Genomic DNA, 23,491 nt, shown 5'->3' on the forward strand with positions numbered 1-23,491 from the left:
AAAAATTCCTAACTCAATTGTAAAATGGGCTTTATTGGAGTTAAGGTGGAACTGAAAATGGGGTAAAGTGTGATGGAAATTAGAGCCGAAAGCAGCGCAGAAGAGAAAAACTCAAATGTCAGGCTCAGAGGAAGGATTATGTCAAAGCAGTCTAATGGGACAACCCATAACCGGAAGGGTCATAGTACCCTGTCATTGCCTGACAGATGTTTCTACCGATTACTGCAAGACGCCTCTGTGCTCCCTGCATACCACCCCTACATTTCCCCTCAATATTTTACTGCTATCCACTCCAAAACCGTTACCCTCCAAACAAGAATCATTCATTACAGGGACCTAAATGCACACACAGGAAAGGAACTGGAATTACCTCCAACCAGGGACACAATGCTTTATTTCAGCACCTAGAAAACAGCAGTGGAACAGCTAAAATAGCATAATGAACACACAGAGAAAGAAGCTGCTAATCTGTCTAAATCCCTTTAACAATGGAGTGGAAGAGTGGCCTAGTGGTTAGAGCACTGGTCTTGAAATCCAGAGGTGGCCAGTTTAAATCCTGCTGCTGCTCGTGATCTTGGGCAAGTCACTTAACCCTAAATTGCCTCAGGTACAAACTTAGATTGGGAGCCCTCCTGGGACAGAGAAATATCCAGAGTACCTGAATGTAACTCACCTAGAGCTACTACTGAAAAAGGTGTCAGCAAAATCTAAATCAATAAATAAGTTTTAGATTCTGTTGCTACTATTTGAGATTCTACATGGAATGTTGCTATTCCACTAGCAACATTCCATGTAGAAGCCTGCCCTTGCAGATCAGCAACGCGGCCGCGCAGGCTTCTGTTTCTGTGAGTCTGACGTCCTGCACGTCAGACTCACAGAAACAGAAGCCTGCGTGGCCGCGTTGCTGATCTACAAGGGCAGGCTTCTACATGGAATGTTGCTAGTGGAGGAGTAGCCTAGTGGTTAATGCAGTGGAACATAGAATGTTGCTACTATTTGAGATTCTGGAATGTTGGTACTAGTGGAGATTCTGTTGCTATTTGAGATTCTACATGGAGTGTTGCTACTAGTGGAGGAGTGGCCTAGTGGTTAGAGCACCAGTCTTGCAATCCAGAGGTGGCCAGTTCAAATCCCACTGCTGCTCCTTGTGACCTTGGGCAAGTCACTTAACCCTCCATTGCCTCAGGTACAAACTTAGATTGTGAGCCCTCCTGGGACAGAGACATATCCAGTAGTACCTTGAGCTACTACGGTACTGAAAAAGGTGTGAGCAAAATCAAATAAATGGAAGGGGAGATTCCCTAGTTCAGTGTTCTTCATTGCAAGCCCTGGGGGGCTGTGGCAGCCACCATCCATCCTAAGTGTGACCCCTTGACTTCCCTTTCCCTAGAGTCTACACATCCATATCAGCTGCTCTGTTTTCTACCTGCGCTGTTCATCTCTCTGTAAGGCTGAGCCATCTGTTGCCCAAATACCTTTATTGTCCTCATAAGATTGAGAGGGCAGTGCGGGAGATTGAACAGCTCAAAAGTTGCTGAGAATCACGTGGTGTCATAAGAAAACAGAAGAGCTGTTTCAGGGGTGGGTCTGCCGATGAATCTATGGAGAAAATATAGAAGGATGGGGGAAACCCAGCCTGAAGGAGTTGGGAAGCAGAGACAAGATGGTGAAGGCTGACTGGTGGGGATGGAGAAGACCTAAAAACAGGGACAGAATGGGTGGGGAGGGTTGGACTTCCACCCCACCCAGTGTCCTGTCTGCTTTGTCCAGCAATGATCTTGGCTCTCACACTGCAAACATGCCCCCCCCCCCCAGTGAAGATCACATCACTTGCACCTCCACATGGGGGTGATGACTCAATAGCAGCTGTTTAGGGATAGGGGATGGGATTTCATATATAGTAACATACATAGTAACATAGTAGATGACGGCAGAAAAAGACCTGCATGGTCCATCTAGTCTGCCCAAGATAAACTCATATCTTGAATTTGTACCTGTCTTTCAGGGCACAGACCGTATAAGTCTGCCCAGCAGTATTTCCCGCCTCCCAACCACCAGTCCCGTCTCCCATCACCGGCTCTGGTACAGACCGTATAAGTCTGCCCTCCCCTATCCTAGCCTCCCAACCACCAACCCCTCTTCCCCCCACCTGCTCCGCCACCCAATTTCAGCTAAGCTTCTGAGGATCCATTCCTGCTGCACAGGATTCCTTTATGCATATCCCACGCATGTTTGAATTCCGTTACCGTTTTCATCTCCACCACCTCCTGCGGGAGGGCATTCCAAGCATCCACCACCCTCTCCGTGAAAAAATACTTCCTGACATCTTTTTTGAGTCTGCCCCCCTTCAATCTCATTTCATGTCCTCTCGTTCTACCGCCTTCCCATCTCCGGAAAAGATTTTTTTGCGGATTAATACCTTTCAAGTATTTGAACGTCTGTATCATATCACCCCTGTTCCTCCTTTCCTCCAGGGTATACATGTTCAGGTCAGCAAGTCTTTGGTCATACGTCTTGGAACGCAAATCCCATACCATTCTCGTAGCTTTTCTTTGCACCGCTTCCATTTTTTAACATCCTTCGCAAGGTACGGCCTCCAAAACTGAACACAATACTCCAGGTGGGCCTCACCAACGACTTGTACAGGGGCATCAACACTTCCTTTCTTCTGCTGATCACACCTCTCTCTATACAGCCTAGCAACCTTCTCGCTACGGCCACCGCCCTGTCACACTGTTTCGTCGCCTTCAGATCCTCGGATACTATCACCCTAAGATCCCTCTCCCCCTCTGTACCTATCAGACTCTCCCCGCCTAACACATACGTCTCTCGTGGGTTTCTACTCCCTAAATGCATCACTTTGCATTTCTTCGCATTGAATTTTAATTGCCAAACCTCAGACCATTCTTCTAGCTTCCTCAGATCCCTTTTCATGCTTTCCACTCCCTCCCGGGCGTCCACTCTGTTGCAAATCTTAGTATCATCCGCAAATAGGCAAACTTTACCTTCTAACCCTTCGGCAATGTCACTCACAAATATATTGAACAGAATCGGCCCCAGCACCGATCCCTGAGGCACTCCGCTACTCACCTTTCCCTCCTCCGAGCAAACTCCATTTACCACCACCCTCTGTCATCTGTCCGTCAACCAGTTCCTAATCCAGTTCACCACTTCGGGACCTATCCTCAGCCCATCTAGTTTATTTAAGAGCCTCCTGTGAGGAACTGTGTCAAAAGCTTTGCTAAAATCTAAGTAGATTACGTCTATAGCACGTCGATGATTCAATTCTCCAGTTACCCAATCAAACTAACTGGAGAATTGAATCATCGACGTGCTATAGACGTAATCTACTTAGATTTTAGCAAAGCTTTTGACAGTGGCTGTTATGTCAGGAACTATTATGTCGGGAGCTTTTTCTGTTTGGAGCTTTTTTGTCGGGGATATTTTGACCAGGTACCGAGGAATATATATGCCACACCCTTGTCCCACACAAAACACGTCCAGTTCATGCCCCCTTTCATTTGCATGCACTTGGGTTCGAGACGTTTATATCCAGTGCCAATTTCTTCATGTCTGACTTGTAATCGGAGGCCATACACTAACAAGATAGTCAGTAAGAGATTTCTTTATTCATAACAGGGGACAAGAATAATTGCTAGAAATGGCAGGATAGATCACAAAACAGAGGGTGACAGCCTGGTCTCCTGAATCTGATATTCTCACAGCACAGATTTTTATAGGTGACAATTGTCATATCATGGTAATACAGACATTGATGACAAAAACAAGATAAACATGGTCTCGGGATGCTCATTTTAAAAGAGAAAGACATCTCAAAAGCAACAGGTGGATGTTGTTCCCTGGAAAACACCCAAGTCATGATTTTCGAAAGTCAGATTTGAGATGGATTTTTCCGCAGATTGTCTAAATCACACAGAAGTAGGTATCTTGGCTTCTCTGCTTCCTGCAGCCTATGGACTTGCAACACTGATTTTAAAGGGTAGGACAAGGGACTACAACTACCACACTGCTTTGGGATGTGAGTTCAAAACCAACACTGGAACTGGGTAATTTGGCAGCCGATGCCCATTTCCCACAGCTAAAAACGCAAATCCAAGACTCCCCACAGAAGAATGAGCACGAAAAATTCTGATCCTGGCTGAAAAAGGAGAAACAGCAGCCAGAAACATCAACTTCTGCCATGTACGTACAACTTGTTGCACCAATAAAGTTTGCTTAACTTGACTCAAATAACTTTATTGACAGGAATCATTTTTACACGAAGAAATATAGGCGGTTAAATTGCATCATATGTTTCAAACCCCTCCCCCGCCATGGCCTTTGCTTTCTGATTGGTCCGAAAGGTCTTGCCCTCTCTTTTCCATTGGTTGCGACCCTCAGCAGCTCTTCCGTCTTAAGAGGGAAAGGGATAGTGAGCGTCCTCACTGACTTTGACGCCTGACTTTCCTTTTTCTTGAACCTTCATCTCCTTCCCTCATTCTTGGGGATTTTAACATTCATGCTATAATGATCCATCTGACTCATGCTTTAACATCCTCTTTCAATCTTCAACTGTGCTCCACTGCCCTCACTCACCAGAATGGCCACTGTCTTCATCTTATCTTCTTCTCAAACTGCTCACTCTCCAGTTTCTGTGCCTCAGCTCTTCCCCTCTCTGAACATCATCTGATAACTTTCACACTTAAACACTCTCCTCCCCAGTCCCATCTATTCTCAACCAAAACATTTAGGAATCATCAGGCTATTGACCCTTACACTCTGTCCTCCAGTGTTTCAAATCTCTTCTCTACCAGTATCCAGCTTATTTTCGAAACAGATCGCCGCCCATCTTCCAACACAAATCAGGAGATGGGCGTCGATCTGCTGAATCCGGCCAAATCGGCATAATCGAAAGCTGATTTTGGGCGGCTTCAACTGCGTTGCGTCGTGGGGCTGTCAAAAGTTCAAAGGGGGCGTGTCAGCATGGTAGCGAAGGTGGGACGGGGGCGGGATGGGGCGTGCGTTGAGATGGCCAGCTTTGCCTGATAATGGAAAAAAGAAAGCCGGCCGTCACGAGAATTTGGTCCGCTTTATTTGGACCCATTTTTTCAGGTCCAAGTCCCTAAAAAGGGCCCCAACTGACCAGATGACCACCGGAGGGAATCGGGGATGACCTCCCCTGACTCCCCCAGTGGTCACTAACCCCCTCCCACCCTCAAAACAACAACTTTAAAAACTTTTTTTGCCAGCCTGTATGCCAGCCTCAAATGTCATACCCAGCTCCCTGACAGCAATATGCAGGTCCATGGAGCAGTTTGTAGTGCGTTCAGTGCACTTCAGGCAGGAGGACCCAGGCCCATCCCCCCCCCCCCCCCCCCCCCACCTGTTCCACTTGTGGTAGTAAATGGGAGCCCTCCAAAAACCCCACTGTACCCACATGTAGGTACCCCCTTCAGCCCTTAGGGCTATGGTAATGCTGTAGAGATGTGACCAGTGGGTTTTGGGGGGATTTGGGGGGGGTTCAGCACCCAAGGGAAGGGTGCTATGCACCTGGAAGCTAATTGTTTTAATTTTTAAATTTTTTAAAATTGCCCCCTAGGGTGCCCGGTTGGTGTCCTGGCATGTCAGGGGAGCCAGTGCACTAGAAATGCTGGCTCCTCACACGCCCAAATGCCTTACATTTCGCCGGGTTTGAGATGACCGACTCCGGTTTCCATTATGGCTGAAAATCAGAGTCGGCCATCTCATCTAACCCCACCGAGCGATTTGGCCGGCGCCAAGCGTATTTCGAAAATATGCTTGGTTCCGCCCCTTCGCGGAGCTGGCCCCGAAGATGGCCGCCCATCGATTTGGCCGGCGTCGTTCGATTATGCCCCTCTATGTTGTCCAAGTCTGTCAATGAGGCTGTCTCTTCCTATAATACTATTCTCTCCTCTGCTCTGCTCTGGATACTCTCGCTCCTCCCATTCCCCGTTCTGTAAGGCGTACCAAACCCCAGCCTTGGCTGACCTCTAGAATCCGCAACCTACGTTCCTGTGTCCGCTCTCCCAAATGCCTTTGTCTGAAATCCTGTGCCTATGCTGACTTCCTACATTTCAAATTCTTACTTACCTCCTTCCAGTCTGCTCTTTCACTTGCCAAACAGGACAACTGCATCCAGTTGACAAACTCTCTTGGCTCAAACCCTCGACATCTGTTTGCCACACTGAACTCTCTCCTCAAAGTGCCTTCACCTCCAACTCACCCTTCACTTTCTCCCCAGACTCTGGCTGAGTTCTTTCATGATAAGGTTCACAAGATTAAACTTGAATTCTCAACCAAGTCACCTCTACCTCTCCTTCCCTTAGTCCATTCTCTCAACCCTCCACCCCCTGCCTCCTTTTCTTCCTTTTCTGAAATCACTGAAGAGGAAACTACACATCTTCTTTCCTCCTCAAAACTAACTACCTGTTCCTCTGATCCTGTTCCCACCCATCTACTTAGCACTATCTCTCCTACTGTCATCCCTTCTGTCATATCCTCAATCTTTCACTCTCCACTGTGACTGTCACACCACTCCTTAAAAACCTTCATTGGACCCTACCTGTCCTTCCAACTATCGCCCCATCTCCCTCCTCCCTTTTCTGTCCAAAATACTTGAACATGCTGTTCACCACCGTTGTCTTGACTTTCTTTCATCTCAAGCTATTCTTGATCCACTTCAACCTGGCTTTTGCCCTCTTCATTCAACTGAAACAGTGTTTTCTAAAGGTTCCAGTTACCTGTTCCTGACCAGATCCAATAGTCTCTCTTTTATCCTCATCCTTCTTGATCTATCTGCTGCTTTTGACACTGTTGATCGCCGCCTACTCCTTGATACACTGTCCTCACTTGGATTTCAGGGCTCTGTTCTTTCCTGGTTTTCTTCTTCTCTCTCCCATTGCACTTTTAGTGTATACTCTGGTCATGGGAGCCAACTATTCAAAATTATTGGGGGTGCTAAGCCCAGTGGAAATAACCCCTCCCTGGGCATCTACAAGGAATGTGCTCAAGCACCCACAGAGCTGGCTCCTATGACTCTGGTGGATCCTCCTCTACTTCTATCCCACTGTCAGTTGGTGTACCTCAGGGATCTGTCCTGGGACCTCTTCTTTTCTCCATCTATACTTCTTCCCTTGGTACTCTGATCTCATCCCATGGTTTTCAGTATCATCTTTACGCTGATGACGCCCAGATCTACCTCTCCACACTAGAAATCTCAGCAGGAATCCATGCCAAAGTATCAGCCTGCCTGTCTGACATTGCTGCCTGGATGTCTCAGTGCCATCTGAAACTAAACATGACCAAGACTGAGCTTCTCATCTTTCCCCCTAAACCAACGTCTCCTCTTCCCCCATTCTCTATTTCTGTGGATAGCACACTCATCCTCCCTGTCTCATCAGCTTGTAACTTTGGGGTCATCTTCGACTCCTCTCTCCCCTTCTCTGCACATATTCAGCAGAGTGCTAAAACCTGTCATTTCTTTCTCTATATCACCAAAATTCACCCTTTCCTTTCTGAGCACATTACCAGAACCCTCATCCACACTCTTATCTCCTCTTGCTTAGACTATTGGAACTTGCTTCTCACAGGTCTCCCACTTAGCCATCTCTCTCCTCTTCAGTCTGTTCAAAATTCTGCTGCACGACTAATATTCCGCCAGTGTCATTATTAGCCCTCTCCTCAAGTCACTTCACTGGCTTCCTATCCGTTTCCGCATACAGTTCAAACTCCTCTTATTGACTTATAAGTGCATTCACTCTGCAGCTCCTCAGTACCTTTCCACTCTCATCTCTCCCTAAATTCCTCCCCAGGAACTCCATTCACTGGGTAAATCTCTCTTATCTGCACCCTTCTCCTCCACTGCTAACTCCAGGCTCAGTTCCTTTTATCTTGCTGCACCATATGCCTGGAATAGACTTCCTGAGCCGGTACGTCATGCTCCATCTCTGACCGTCTTCAAATCTATGCTAAAAGCCCATCTTTTTTATGCTGCTTTTAACTCCTAACCCTCATTCACTTGTTCAGAACCCTTATTTTATCATCCTACTTTAATATTCCCTTATCTCTTGTTTGTCTGTCCTAAATAGATTGTAAGCTCGGTCGACCAGGGACTGTCTCCATGTTCACGTGTACAGCGCTGCGTACGCCTAGTAGCGCTATAGAAATGATAATAATAATAATAAGCAGCAGCAGCTTAGCAACGAGAGAGCGAGAAAGAAGATGTGCGACTTGGGATTTTAAAAAGAACGGGAAGTGACGTTTTGGAGGGGGCGTGGCGCGCGGACAGTTTGAATAGCGAAGACTCTGAGCACAGTGCCTGCCGGGCACAGAAAGAAGAGCGCTTGGGTGCATGTGCACGCGCCCACGGTACAACGAGGGACTACGAGCGCTGACGTCCACCTGGTGACGACAGGGGGTGGGGGGCAGTGCTGCGTGACGTCGTCGCCGCCTCCCGGGGACGAGCTATGAGACGGGAGTCGGTTCCCAGCGCTGACCGGAGGAAGAGCCGCACCCCCCGGAAAGTGACCACGCCATCCTCGCGAAGACCACCGCCTCGGCCCCGCCCCAGTAAGGAGGGAGGGAGGGTGTGGGAAAGGGGAGTGGGGGGGGGGGGGGGGGGATGACGGTGTTGTGCCACATCTTAGCCCCATGCAGGAGAAACATTCACACTTACAGCACGAACACGTCACTGACAGCTGAGCCAGCCTTCATCACGGCCCTATGCAGAAGAAACACTCACACTTAAAGACAGCATGAATACAGCACTGACAGCTGAAGAGCCAGCCTTCATCACAGCCCCATGCAGGAGAAACACTCACACTTAAAGACAGCATGAACACAGCACTGACAGCTGGAGAGCCGATCTTTCTCAGCCTCATACAGAAGTCACACTAGTACATTTAAAGTGTGAATACAGCACTGACAGCTGAAGAGCCAGCCTTCATCACAGCCCCATGCAGGAGAAACACTCACACTTAAGGACAGCATGAACACAGCACTGACAGCTGGAGAGCCCATCTTTCTCAGCCTCATACAGAAGTCACACTAGTACATTTAAAGCGTGAATACAGCACTGACAGCTGAAGAGCAGATCTTCACCACAACCCCATGCAGGAGTCACACTAATACATTTAAAGCATGCATGCAGCATGGACAGACAGCCAAAGAACACACAACCATGCTGCTTTCACACCTGTACATGTAAAGCATGAATACAACACAGAGAGCTGAAGAGTGGCTCTGCATTAAAGTCCCATGCAGAGTCCCGCTGATATACATAAGGCACAAATACAGCACTGCTGGCTGACGAATGGCTCTTCATCAGAGTTCCATGCAAGTGTCACACTAATACATCTAAAGCATGAATACAGCACTGACAGCTGAAGAGCGGGTCTTTATCAGAGCCTTGTGTAGGCATCACAGCAGTACTTGTAAAGTGATATTCCTGTATGCAGAGCAAAGCAATGTGACTTGGGAGGGCATGTTAAGTAGGCGGCCAGTTTTCTGCTGTGTGAGAGGCAGTCGTACTGTATGTAAAGAGAATTCTTCGCCTTTATTCTCAGGTCCCCAGAGGCCTAGAGCACAGAGGAGGCGGAGATATCGTCCTGGTACTCGAGCACTGATGGAAATCCGGCAGTATCAGAAATCCACTGAGCTTCTTGTGCGGAAATTGCCTTTCTCCAGGCTGGTAAGACACACTTTCTGTTTTCCTTTAGTTGGAACTGACTAGTGTTGTCCTGGAGTGTGCTGTCTACAGTATATTTCAGGAAGTAAGTGAAAGCTTGACTCTTCAACCAGGCCTTTAATGGAAGAAGTAAACATAGTAGATGACGGCAGAAAAAGACCTTCACGATCCATCCAGTCTGCCCAAGAAGATAAATTCATATGTGCTACTTTTTAATTTGTACTGTCCTCTTCAGTGCACAGACCGTATAAGTCTGGCCAGCCCTATCCCCGCCTCCCAACCACCAACCCCGCCTCCCTCCACCAGCTCTGGCACAGACCATATAAGTCTGCCCAGCACTATCCCCGCCTCCCAACCACCAACCCCGCCTCCCACCACCAGCTCTGGCACAGACTGTATAAGTCTGCCCAGCCCTATCCCTGCCTCCCAACCACCAACCCCGCCTCCCACCACCAGCTCTGGCACAGACTGTATAAGTCTGCCCAGCACTATCCTCGCCTCCCAACTACCAGTCCCGCCTCCCACCACCAGCTCTGGCACAGACCGTATAAGTCTGCCCAGCACTATCCCAACCACCAGCCCCGGCACAGACCGTATAAGTCTGCCCAGCACTAGCCCCGCCTCCCAACCACCAACCCCGCCTCCCTCCACCGGCTCTGGCACAGACCGTATAAGTCTGCCCAGCACTATCCCCACCGCCCAACCACCAGCCCCGGCACAGACCGTATAAGTCTGCCCAGCACTAGCCCCGCCTCCCAACCACCAGCTCTGCCACCCATTCTAGGCTAAGTAAATGACACTGGCTGCACATATTATAGCAGGACATGTTTATCCCACTCCTACCCTAGCCAAGATAATGTTTCTGACATTTCTGACCTCATTTGCAACTTTCTTTAAATCAATCCCCTTACTTTCTTATTCATGCTACTCTATCTTATCTATTTATATGTTTCATCTTTGCTTATACTCTAGGCTGTCTGTGAAAGTGTTTTATTCTGTATTGTGTTGGCATTGTAACGTAGCAGACTATGCCTTACTTTTAGGGCTGTTCATTTAACGCAATTAACACGTTAAAATTATGAACTTGCGTTAATAATTTTAATGCATTAATCGCATCGTGCTACTCTCTGCTACCGCTACCCCCACCCTCCTGCCACTTGTTGTCTCCTACCTGCTGTTGTACACCGGCAGGCTTTTCTACTACTACTACTTATCATTTCTATAGCGCTACAAGGCATACGCAGCGCTGTACACATACACAAAAGACAGTCCCTGCTCAAAGAGCTTACAATCTAGATAAGACAGGCAGACCGACAGAACAATTAAGGGTAAGGAAATAAAGAGGTGAGGAAAAAGGACAACCCCACTCTGGCTTCTCATCTCCCCGCTGCCGCCCTCCAAATTTGCCTTGTACATATGGCGGCATTAAGCAAATGCTGCTCCACTCCTCTGTAGCTGGAGCCCTCCCTCTATAGCATCAGACTCCTCTGATGAAACTTCCTGTTTCCTGCTGCAGGAGTCAGACACTAGAGAGGGAAGGTTCCAGTTACAGACAGGGGCGAAGCTAGACTTTGGCGGGAGGGGGGTCCAGAGCCCGAGGTGTGGGGGCACATTTTAGCCCCCCCCCCCGGCACCGCAGCCCCCCCCCCCCCCGCCATTGCTGGCCACCACCACCAACAACAACAACTTTGACCCCCCCCCCTGCCAACGACCTTCTCGACCCCCCTCCCGCCACCAACCCTCCCCCGCTGCTGCCTACCTTTGCTGGCGGGGGACCCCAACCCCCGCCAGCCGAGGTCCTTTTCTTCCTTCGTTCTGTTTCTGAGTCTGACGTCCTGCACGTACAACGTGCAGGACGTCAGACTCAGAAACTGAACGAAGTCTTGCGCTGGAAGAAGAGGACCTTGGCTGGCGGGGGTTGGGGTCCCCCACCAGCAAAGGTAGGCGGGGGTTGGGGTCCCCCACCAGCAAAGGTAGGCGATGGTGGATTGGCGGGGGGTCGAGAGGGTCGTCGGCAGGGGGTCCAGGGCCAAATCTACGGGGGCCCAGGCCCCCGTGGCCCTACGTAGCTACACCACTGGTTACAGAGGAATGGAGCGGCATGTGCTTAATGCCTCCGTGTGTGCAAGGCAAGTTTGGAGGGCCGCATGGAGTGGGGATTGAAATGCCAGGGTGGCAGTGAGAAATGGCTGCCAGCGTATGGTGGGGGGGGGGAGGAGATGCTAGAGAGCAGGGTGGCAAGAGAGAAAAGCCTGTCGTGCAGAGTGGGGGGGGGGGGGGGGGGTAGGTGAGAACATAGGGAGGCTGGACAGAAAGAGTTGTAGGAATGCCCAGAGAGCAGGGGAAATGAAGATTGTTCCAATGGAGAGGAGAGCAAGGGAAGGAATGAGAATGATGCTGCCTATAGAAGAGAGATGGTGCCCATAGAGAGGAAGGGAAAGAGAGAAGAGAAGAGATGGTGCCCACGGGGGAGGGGGAGAGACTGGGGTAGATGGTTCTCACGGAAGGGAGGGGAAGAGAGACCGAATGAGAGAGGAGATGGTGCCCGTGGATGAAGGGGAAGGGAATGGATAGAAAGAGCACAGATATAAGGAGGAAGAAAAATGGCAGAAAGTTGAATGCGAAAGACGTTATGGGGAAGAAGAGAGGAGGAGAGAAAAGAAATAGTGAGCATAGAGGAGGTCCTGAAAATAGAGTTCAGAGCACAGACAGATGTACAGAGACAGGGAATAAGATGATTAGAAAAATAAAATCACCGGAGAACAAAGGGTAACTGAAGTACAGTATGTCAGTTTTGAGAATTTACATGTGCAGTTTATATTTTGCACTATACAGGTGAAAATGCAAGGGTGACACTTTCTGAGATTAATTGGGTGACTAAAAATTTTAATCGCGATTCGTCCTGTGATTACAACTTTTGCATTGTGCAGACCTACTTACTTTGTATTGTTATCTGAATATTTTTACTGTTGTAATTGTCTATTGCTTATGTTTGACTTATTCTTACTGTACACCGCCTTGAGTGAATTCCTTCAAAAAGTTGGTAAATAAATCCTAATAAATAAATAAATAATGTTTACTATCTCTCACCCTCAGCTTCTCCTCTCTCTCTCTCTCTCTCTCTCTCTCTCAGGTGCGGGAAATTTGCTTCTCTTTTTCCCGGGGCTATGATTATCGTTGGCAATCGATGGCCATTTTGGCCCTGCAGGAGGTAAGTAAGGGGGTTGCTGCGGAGAATCGTACCAGGGGGTGGGAGGAGGCTGTGGAGCTGCATACGGTTCTGGAGACCGCACCTACGGAAAGATCTAAACAGGATGGAGTCGATCCAGAGGGCGGCTACGAAATTAGTAAGCGGTGTTGAACGCAAAAATTATAGGGACAGGCTTATGAACCTCGACATGTATATGCTGGAAGAGAGGAGACATGATAGAGCCGTTTAAATATCTCAAGGACATTTATGTACAGGAAGAGAGCCTTTTTCAACTGAATGAGAGCTCTGAAATGATGGGGCATATGACAAAGTTAAGAGGGAATAGGCTTAGGAGTAACCTAAGGAAGTATTATTTCACAGAAAGGGTGGTGGAGGCATGGAATGGCCTCCCGGTGGATGTGGTGGAGTCTAGGACTGTTCCAGAATTTAAAAAGGCATGGGATAAGCATGTGGGATCGCTTAGGAACAGGAAGAAATGGGGGTTACCGAGGATGGGCAGACTGGATGGGTCATATGGCCTTTATCTGCCGTCATCGTTCTATGTTTCTGTATTTCTAGGTGAGGTTACTAATGGGTCCTTTTACTAAACCGTACTAAAAAATGCCCTACGGTAGCGTAAGCGCGTGAATTGGGTGTGCGCCAGGCCAGTTTTTACCGCATCTACAAATTTTTTTTTTTTTTTTTTTTTAATGGGACAGGAAAAGGGCCTGCAGTAAAAAATGAAACCAGCGCCTGCCCAAAACCGGCCTGGGCCCTTAACGCCACCCATTGATGTACCGGTAAAGGCTCACGCGCTATACTCACCGTGACATGCATAGCAGGAAATAAATAAATCATCCAGGCATTATGGGCATGCGCCAAATCATTTTGGCATGCGCTGCACACGTGTAGAGCCTACCGCGGCTTAGTTAAAGGGCCCCTCAGTGTGGAGTTTAGCGTTCAGCGCCATTATCCCTCTCTCTTGGACCATCGATGGCATCGAGAACTGTTAACGATTCATTTTCCCTTCACCAACACCACCAGTCGTGGGCTCCATCCCCTTCCTCCCCCAGCCCTGTAGAGATACTGGTACAACAAGCACTCTGGCTTCTCTCCTTCACGTTTCATGTTTCAAATGTATTTAATGTACTGCAGATCAATACATCACCTAAAAATCTCCTTCTGACTCTTTCCCCAGGCCGCGGAAGCCTTCCTGGTCCGTCTCTTCGAAGACTCCTATCTGTGTACCATCCACGCCAAGCGAGTCACGTTGTTCGTGCAGGACATTCAGCTGGCCCGACGCATTCGTGGCATCAATGATGGCCTTGGCTGACATTTTATCTGCAGCAAGCATTCCCTGTTCTGATAGGTTTTGCTTATTTTACCCTCAGGGACACCTGTATTTAATACCACCGGCGCATAGGGATTGAGACTCTTCATTTACGCCTTAGGAGATCCCTGGCCACCTCACGCCAGCGCCTTAAGCTGCCGGTTTTTAAATGACTGTGTGAAAAGTTGTCCCTTGTGTGTGGCAGGCTTCTGAGACTCCCAGCTCAGACCCTGCTGCATTTTCCAGATTGAAAGGTAATCAATAGGAATAAAACAAAAGAAAATAAGATGATACCTTTTTTATTGGGCATGACTTAATACATTTCTTGATTAGCTTTTGAAGTTTGCCCTTCTTCGTCAGATCGGAAATAAGCAAATGTTGGTAGATGACAGTATATATAAGTGAAACATCAAAGCATTTCAGTGACAGTCTAACAGGATGGGGGTGGATAGGTGAGAGATAGGAAGAGATGGGTGGATGAGGGACAGGGGGATATGCATGGAGACAGGAGGGTGACAAAGCAGTACAATTTTATAGTTTATAATGGGCTAGAAAACCCAGATCTTTAAGTCCTGTCTGGTGGGTGTCAAAATATTTAATCATTCTGACTTCAAAGGTCTTACATTCCTGTATTTTTCCTGCAAACGCACTAGTCAGAAACTAAGAAATGAACTTACACATCAACTCTACAAGAAGAAGAAAATGATAAAAACCCAAAGGGATGAAATCATTGGGAACATGGAGGAACTATATCCACACCGTATGAGCCAACTTAAGGAGGACCTGCAGAATATCCAAGGAGAAAAACAATACATCTCTATCCGCAAAAAAGAAATAAAGCTGTCTTCTCTCCTGCAGAATCACAGAGAGAAAAACAGCTTATCGTGGAGCAGAAACAGCACTCAGACAACATTCCCAGACAATTTGGATACACATCTGAGGTATGTGAAAATCAGAGAACTCAAGGACGTCTGCAGAGACCCTGCAGACAAACCACTGATCACACTTTTGGAGATACAGATCAAATGGGGATAATAAACCTCTAGAACCATCAATTATCACAGAATGAAGTCTCTGTACTCTCCAAGGGACTTTCATTTTGCCCATCCAGCAAGCTGGACGAAATTCAATTATACTCAGACCTGGAAGAATTCTTTAGAAAACTGCGCCTGAAGGCACGTTTTCAGAACAAGAGAATTCCCAACAGACCGGAATACAGTTTTAAACAAAATAACACTTATTTCACCCCACAGGATGGACAAAACAACAAGCTGGGCAACTACATAGAAAGCTTCAGACATTGGGTAAAATCACAACTTTCCAGCAAACAAAAGAAAATTCAGTACAATCTTACTCCACCAGAAAGAGCGGCCATAAGAACTCTACAAACTAACCAACGCATTATCATCAAACCCGCAAACAAAGGAGGCTCAGAGGTGATTATGGACACAAAAAAATACATTGAAGAAGGGCACAGACAGCTCTCAGACAATAAATACTACAGGAAACTAACTGAGGACCCCACACAGGATTATACAAAGCAGCTGAAAGACCTGATCAGAACATTTCCTAAACAAGTACAGCCACATCTGAAGAAACTCATACCAAACCAGCCTTCTGTGGGCACATTCTACATGCTACCCAAAATCCACAAACCTGGAAACCCTGGCAGACCAATCATATCAGGTATTGGCACACTCACAGAGGAAATATCTGGACTCATAGAGGGAATTCTGAAACCTCTCGTGCACAAAACTAACAGCTTCATACAAGACACCACAGTCTTTCTGAATAAATTGAAAAATATCAAGCAATTACCACCAAATACCCTTCTGGTCACGATGGATGTAGAATCACTATACAGCAACATTCCCCATGCGGATGGCATAGCTGCATGTGAGAAACTCCTAAAAACATTCACACTGGATCATCAATACTCACCAGAAACCATTACAAAACTAATCAAATTTATTTTAACTCACAACTATTTCCGCTTTAACAATGATATCTATCTACAAATAATGGGCACCAGGACAGCACCCCAATATGCCAACCTCTTTATGGCTGAGCTGGAAGAGACATTTTTGAATACATACCAGACCAAACCCCTAAAATACTACCGGTACATCGATGACATTTTTATGATTTGGACTGAGGGGGAAGAAACTTTGAAACAATTTTACAATTCCTTCAATACATACCATCCTACAATCAGATTCAAAATTGACTACTCCCCAGAAAAAGTCAATTTTTTGGAATCCACAGTCTCAATCAGCGATGGATATATATAAACATCCATATACAAGAAACCCACAGACAGTTGCAACTACCTCCACAACTCCAGCTTCCACCCTTCACATACAAAAAGATCCATTATTTACAGCCAAGCCACAAGATACCACCGTATCTGCTCGGACACAGAGGATAGAGACAGACACCTTGAAACCATGACTGCATCCTTCAAACAGAAAGGCTATAACCTCAAATAATCTCCAAGAATATTGCCTCCTCCCTCAAAACACCCAGGGAAAATCTGCTACAGTACAAAGGAAAAAAAGCCGCAGACAGAATCCCCCTTATAGTGACATACAACCCAGTGCTGGAAAAATTAAGAAAAATCATAAAAGATCTGCAGCTTCTACTCCAGGAGGATGAATTGCTGAAAGAGATATTCCCATCCCCACCAGTGCTAGCCTTCCGACAGCCACCAAACTTAAAACACAAGCTAATCAGAAGTAAGCTCCCAACACAGACTCAAAATAAGAAAAGAATGGCACACATCCTTGCAATATATCCAGCTGCAAACTATGCCAAAACATTTCACAGGACCCCACGGTCATTCACAAAGGAAAAATATTCAACATTAAGGAATCTTCCACGTGCTCATCTTCCAATGTGGTATATATCATTCAGTGTAAAAAATGCAACGAAGGCTGCTACATTGGAGAAACAAGTCAGATGCTAAAGAAGAGATTTAATTTACATAGACACCATATGAAAAATGCCAGTACCAATAAAGAAGTCACGCCTGTGGGGCAGCACTTTACAAAACCAGAACACTGTACCAGTGATTTCATGGTAAGAATTTTAAAGGGAACTTGAAAACAATACAGGAACGTAAGACCTTTGAAGTCAGAATGATTAAATACTTTGACACCCACCAGACAGGACTTAACAAAGATCTGGGTTTTCTAACCCATTATAAACCATAAAATTATACTGCTTTGTCACCCTCCTGTCTCCATGCATATCTCCCTGTCCCTCATCCACCCAACTCTTCCTGTCTCTCACCTATCCACCCCCATCCTGTTAGACTGTCACTGAAATGCTTTGATGTTTCACTTATATATATTGTCATCTACCAACATTTGCTTATTTCCGATCTGACGAAGAAGGGCAACCTTCGAAAGCTAATCAAGAAATGTATTAAGTTATGTCCAATAAAAAAAGTATCATCTTATTTTCTTTTCCATGTTTTATTTTGTTTTATTTCTATTGATTATCTTTAAAAGTGGACTAACACGGCTACCACACCTCTGTACTCCAGGTTGAAAGGAAATGCTCTGTTATTAAATACCTGAGTACTGTACAGGGGCACTGGAATACAGAGCTCAGGATGCAAAGAGCATGGGGGAGTGGGGTTGTTTTGTTATTATATGATATATTTGTCACTGGAGATCATGTGATCCTGTGCCATTTAGTGCAGCACAAAAACACATCCTGAACTTTGTATTCTAGTGCTGTTATGCAGGAGCTGTATTCAGTAAAGCCATTTTTAACTAGTAAACTGTGAGCTGAGAGACTCGGAGATAGCAGCTGCTTCCCTATAGTGATCATGTGTGTATTTGTGTGACAGGTTTTACCACCAAAGGGGGGGGGAGTTCAAAGATTATGCATGGGTTTCTGCCAGGAAATGATTTAACGATTTTTGCACTGCTTATTTCTTATAGATAGATGTTTGCCTCCTTCCCTTGTGCCCTGCCCAGAGTGTCTGGGGACCCCCCTGCTCCTCCTCCTCCTCCCCCACCTCTTTCACTTAGAACCATCTGCTTCATGGTGAGCTTTTAAGTAGAAGTGAGAGCCATTGCCTGTTTTTTTTTTAAGGCTAAAACTAATCGCATCTCTCAGGCAGACATGCAGGGAGTGAAATCCATTTTGTGCCTGGCCAATTCAAGGCTTGAGGCTCTCACGTAGACTCTGCCCTGACCTGGGTACACTTCTGTCCTCCTCCCGTCTAACCTCTTTCCCCCAACTGACACCTGAGTGGTTCCTCACAGTCTGTTATTGTCATTTAAGCGTATGTTTATTGTTTATCATGTGCTTTGATACAGAATTTTAAATAAAGATGAAAGCTGTTTGCTTGAAATGTCCACTGTATATGGCTTTAGTTGTTGGCGAGAAAACCGGTTTATGTTAGTTTGTATCAGCAGCACGTGATCAATGAAAACACATCCTGAGCTTTGTGTTCCAGTGCCACTCGGCAGTGAATGAATGCAAACTGTTGCAAGGCAGGAGATGTCCAGTGCTTATTTGATTTAAAATGTTTAACACCTGACTATTCTGAGCAGGTGGTTAATGAAGGAGAAGGAGCTTCAGCGACCTGCAACAGAGGATTATCTGTCTAGAAATTCCCAGCTTTCGGCATTTTGTTCTTATGCACTTTATTAGGACAGAGCTTCTCAGACTTATCCAGAGGGTGGATACCCATAAATAACCATGCACTAAATTTGCATATAGTAGTTTTCCAATGTGTGATTACATGTATGTTCATTGCGGGTATCCCAAAAACCTGACTCGATGTGGGATCCCCAGGACAGGTGCAGGAAGTCTTGTATTAGTAGCTGCTTTAAATGGGGAAGAGCCAAGCCTGAAATTAGATTAAGAAGGGTCCATTTATCTAACAATTTCTGTTGTCCCTGTGGGGAGGCATGAAATATTAAAGAGAAAAGAACCCCGGCCACTGGAACATCGCTGCTCAGAGGAGAACTTAAGTGTGTGTGTGTTTTCCCAAGCACATGCATGTCATCTTCATGGAAGTTAGATATAAAATCAGGAGATTTTTTTAATGTGTGATACCTAAGGAGCAGTTAGACAGATCTACAGCCTCCCCCCACAGGATCAATTACCATTTTAAGCTGCCTTTCTAGCAGAGTGTGAGAGCTGGTTCACCCACTATCTGAACCCCCCCAAAAAAATTAAATCCCTTTTCTTCCGGTGAGTGTGGCACTGAATTGGTTAACCTTTCCAGGCTGTTGCTGCCAATTAATCCTGGGACACTTTCTGTCCAAAGTCCAGACCCCTCTTACACACACCAGAGACCCTCTGAGAGAAAGTGAAATTAACCAGCAGAGATAATTGTCTCCAGAAATCTCTGGGTCCATTCCTGAGAGATCAGACAAGGAAAACATTGCCCAGGTCCAGTCAGTGTTTAGGTTAAAGAAAGGATTGTTTCTCCTGCCAAGTTTAAAGCTCATGAACCAAAGAGGAGGCATTGAAGGCCTCCTTATGCTAGGGCCTGTTAACCCCTCCCCCCATACGAGGTGGCACAGAGAGAGGCCAGAAAAGGCTGGCGTGGACTTGCTCAATCTGCATCAGGCACCAAGGCCTCCATCCTTCTTCCTTATCTCTGCCCTGCCGACCTCTGCTTGGAAACTTGATGGAGTCGGACACCAGGGGACATGATGTACTCAAGGTCGTAACTGGCCGTGACGTAGGATGCCCACTGAAATGGGAAAGCATTGGGGATGTAGCAATTTCAGAGTGGTCCAGCTTGCATCCTATTTAGGAAACAAAAGTGCAGACACTTGTGTAATACACACATCGTCCTCCCCCCCCCCCATCTCCCCCCTCCTTTGAGAACATCTTGGAGACGTGGGAGAAAGGGGGCTTGTGAATTTCAGAACATACACCTGCCAACATCCCATAGAGAGCCCTGAGATGACCTGACATCCCATCCCCGTTTCATGCATATTCCCCCCCCCCCCCCCCACACACATTTCTGTGGATTTACCTTTCTTTATCTGGGGGGGGGAGGAGGAATGGGGTAAGAAAGAATGGGCTGAATGGATGGAGTAAAAGGGACAGCAGCGGATGAGAGGGTGCAGGGACCATACCTGTATGTTTGGAGGGGGGGGGGGTTGTAAGGTCAAGCATGCATTCTAATTCTGTCTTAGTTATTTTCTCTCAAACTGAAAGAGAAGACCTCAGAGGGGAGGGGGCAGGTTAGATGCGTGTTTTCTTAAATTTTCTCTTTTTTTTTTTAAATCCGTTAATTGGTCCCCCAGTTGCTCGTTAGGGAGAATATTATGCCACTCTACCAGTCTGTACCCACCTCCCCTCTCTCCCCTGGATCCAATCAAACCGAAGCCAGCGTCGGGGGGGCCCCCCACGAGGCAGTGGCAGTCCTGTGTACGCTCACCTGTGCACAGGTAAACAAGACAGAAGGTGATAAACAGCCTGGACGGATCTGGCGCTCGCCCGGAGCAAGACGGGTTGAAGAAAAGACTGCACCCAGGTAAGGAAACCCAGGCAGGCTGTCCTTTCACTGCAGGAGGAACTACCTGAAATGTAATCTGTCCGATGGGTGTAATTAGGACAGTAAGGCTTATACATCCTGCAGTGATAAAACTAGGACCAGCTTCTGTGTCCTCGGACTGGGATGCTCAGTTATCCTGAAAAGCAGACTCCCTGAATGGGCATGTGGGGTGAGACTCATCTCTTTTACATCCTGATGCTTTCCTGCCTTTTATCCTACCTGCAGCTGTCTGCACCTGACAAAGCATCTCCAGGACACGCCCTGCCCACCTCGGCAAGAACTGGAAACCCAACTTGTCAGGAGGACGAAGGGGCACCCATGGCTGGGGGCTGTGCCTACCGTTGCTCCCCCCTCCTGTTCCGTGGATTCTCTGAAGGAGAGACCAGCACAACGAATGCGGGGCAGAGAAGACCGTCGTGCCAGCCTGAGGATGGGCATCAAGGCATGGTGAGAGGGGCCAAGAGGGTCCGGTGTGTGAATCTTTTTTTTCCCCATAGATACAGATTAGCAGAAAACTTAACTTATAATCACGTTATTAGGGATAGGCACTAGTCTGTGTCCTGTATATAAAGGTGGTACAGTGATTGGCGAGGTGATTTTTGAGGGAGGGGGTGGTGTGGAAGTGGAGGGTGTGTCCCCCTGGATAGGACCTGTGCTCAGTCCTGTATATGGAGGTTGTATAGTGACGGATGAGGTGACTCCGGGAGGGGGGATGATATTCCTCATGGATAGATCCCAGACTCTGTCTATATAAAGGTAGTATAGTACAGTGACTAGTGAAGAAGGGGGCAGAGTGGAAGTGGAGAGTGTGTTGCCTGTGGATAGTACCTGGATCCCGTCCTTTATACGGAAGTTGTATAGTGACAGATGAAGTGATTCCCTGGGGGAAGAGCGTTTTTCTTATTGGTTAGGACCCAGGCCTTGTTTCCAGGGGCGTAGCCAGACAACAGATTTTAGGTGGGCCTAGACAAGAAGTGGGTGGGCACCAAGTGTTCTCCGCCCCTCAAAAAAAATATCTCAGCTGGTGGGAAAACGCTTCTTTCCACCTTGGCAGCCTGCAGCAGGCATGCGCTGAAAACGTAGCATGTGCAGGTGCCGGTATCACGGAGAACAGCATTTTTGTTACCATCGGGGGGAAGTCTTCAGCTGGCGGAGCTTGGGCTCCCCACCAGCTACCACTAAATGTGTGCTACTGTTGGGTGGGCCTGAGCCCTAAGTGCGTGGACCCCGGCCCACCCAGGCCCACCTGTGGCTATGCCACTGCTTGTTTCCTTTGTATGAAAGTGGTAAAGTAACTGGTGAAGTGATTCCTGAAGGGGGAGGTGATATTTCTCATGGATAGATCTCATGCTCTGTCCTGTATATAAAGGCAGTACAGTGACTGATTGGGGGGGGGGAGGGGGTGAAAGTGTATTCCCTCTAGATAGGCCATGAGCCTAGTCCTGTATGAAGGTGATACAGTGATAGGTAAGATTACTCTCTGAGGGTGGATGTAGTCCCTATGGATAGGGCTCAGGCCGTGTGTCCTGTATATGAAGGTAATACAGTGAGACCTTAGGCCCTGTTCTGGTTATAACAATTTTACGATGATTGATGGGATGTATTCCCTGTAGGAAGTACCCCTGGGTTTAGCCTATTGCATGCAGGGACTTGTAGTCTTAGGGAATACAATGAGGAAAAAATCAGAACTATAAGTTTCTGCATGCAATGGGGTAAAACTTGGACTGGATCAACCCCCTTGTGTGAATCTGGATCCAGTTGGCAACCCTAGACCATGTCCTCTGTGCAAAGGTGGTACATTAACAGGTGAGGTGACTAGGGTGGGCATTCCCTCTGGCCCTGTCCTGTTTATAGAGGTGGTGTAGTGACTGATGATGTGACTTCTGGTAAAGTGGCTTCTTGGGGGGGGGGGGGGGGGGGGGGATGCATGGTATTCCTGTGTATTAAGGGGGAAATCCAGGTTACAAGTACCTGGCAAGATCCCAAAACAGTGCAATACATTTTATGCTGGTTATCCTAGAAATAAGAAGTGGATTTTCCCCAAGTCCATTTTAATAATGGTCTATGGACTTTTCTTTTAGAAAGCTATCCAAACCTTTTTTAAACTCCGCTATGCTAACTGCTTTTACTACATTCTCTGGCAACAAATTCAAGAGTTTAATTACATGTTGAGTGAAGAAATATTTTCTCCGATTCATTTTAAATTTACTATTTTGTAGCTTCATTGCGTGCCCCCTAGTCCTACTAAGCTGACTGCCTGGGGTTGGGAAGAGGGGAATATTCCCTATGGTCAGTCTGCAGTTGCTGGTTCCTGTCTTAGCCTGAATTTTAATGGGGTGCCTCTATTTTTTCTCCCTCTCAGACTTCTCCCCAGGGCTCCAGTGAGGCTCCAGCCCACTGTGCTGGCTGTGGGGGCCCCATCTGTGACCGGTACTTCCTGTTTGCCATAGATCGTATGTGGCACCTGTCCTGTCTCAGATGTTGCATGTGCCATGGCTCCTTGGGCTCTGAGCTAACCTGCTTCTGTAAAGATGGAGACATCTACTGCAAAGATGATTATTACAGGTGAGTGGTACCTCCATGGGTCTCCCCCCCCCCCCCCCCCCCGGCCTGCAGAATGGACAGTCACCTCATGCCCACAACATTTTCCATCTTTCTCACTTCCTGACTGCTGCATCCTCCAGAACAGTTCAAGAATTTCCATGCACTTTTATGGAACACTGAGAAGAC

The 23,491-nt window shown here is 47.2% G+C and overlaps 1 protein-coding gene across 1 annotated transcript; it reads left to right on the forward strand.

Moving 5' to 3' along the window:
- Window positions 1–8,486: 8,486 nt before the first annotated feature.
- LOC115464336 (histone H3-like centromeric protein A) lies at window positions 8,487–14,437 on the forward strand. Its single transcript, XM_030194725.1, has 4 exons — window positions 8,487–8,589; window positions 9,585–9,709; window positions 12,840–12,917; window positions 14,095–14,437. Exons 1-4 carry the CDS (start codon window positions 8,487–8,489, stop codon window positions 14,227–14,229), a joined length of 441 nt encoding a protein of 146 aa, XP_030050585.1. The 3' UTR covers window positions 14,230–14,437.
- The last annotated feature ends 9,054 nt before the right edge of the window (window positions 14,438–23,491 follow it).

Source organism: Microcaecilia unicolor, chromosome 3 (assembly GCF_901765095.1).
Source record: "Microcaecilia unicolor chromosome 3, aMicUni1.1, whole genome shotgun sequence".
NCBI classification, from domain to species: Eukaryota; Metazoa; Chordata; class Amphibia; order Gymnophiona; family Siphonopidae; genus Microcaecilia; species Microcaecilia unicolor.

Coding starts and splice junctions, on each gene's coding strand:
- LOC115464336 (XM_030194725.1), top strand. CDS start 8,487: ATGAGACGGGAGTCGGTTCCCAGCGCTGACCGGAGGAAGAGCCGCACC. Junction 8,590..9,584: donor ACCGCCTCGGCCCCGCCCCA/GTAAGGAGGGAG, acceptor CTTTATTCTCAG/GTCCCCAGAGGCCTAGAGCA. Junction 12,918..14,094: donor CCATTTTGGCCCTGCAGGAG/GTAAGTAAGGGG, acceptor CTCTTTCCCCAG/GCCGCGGAAGCCTTCCTGGT.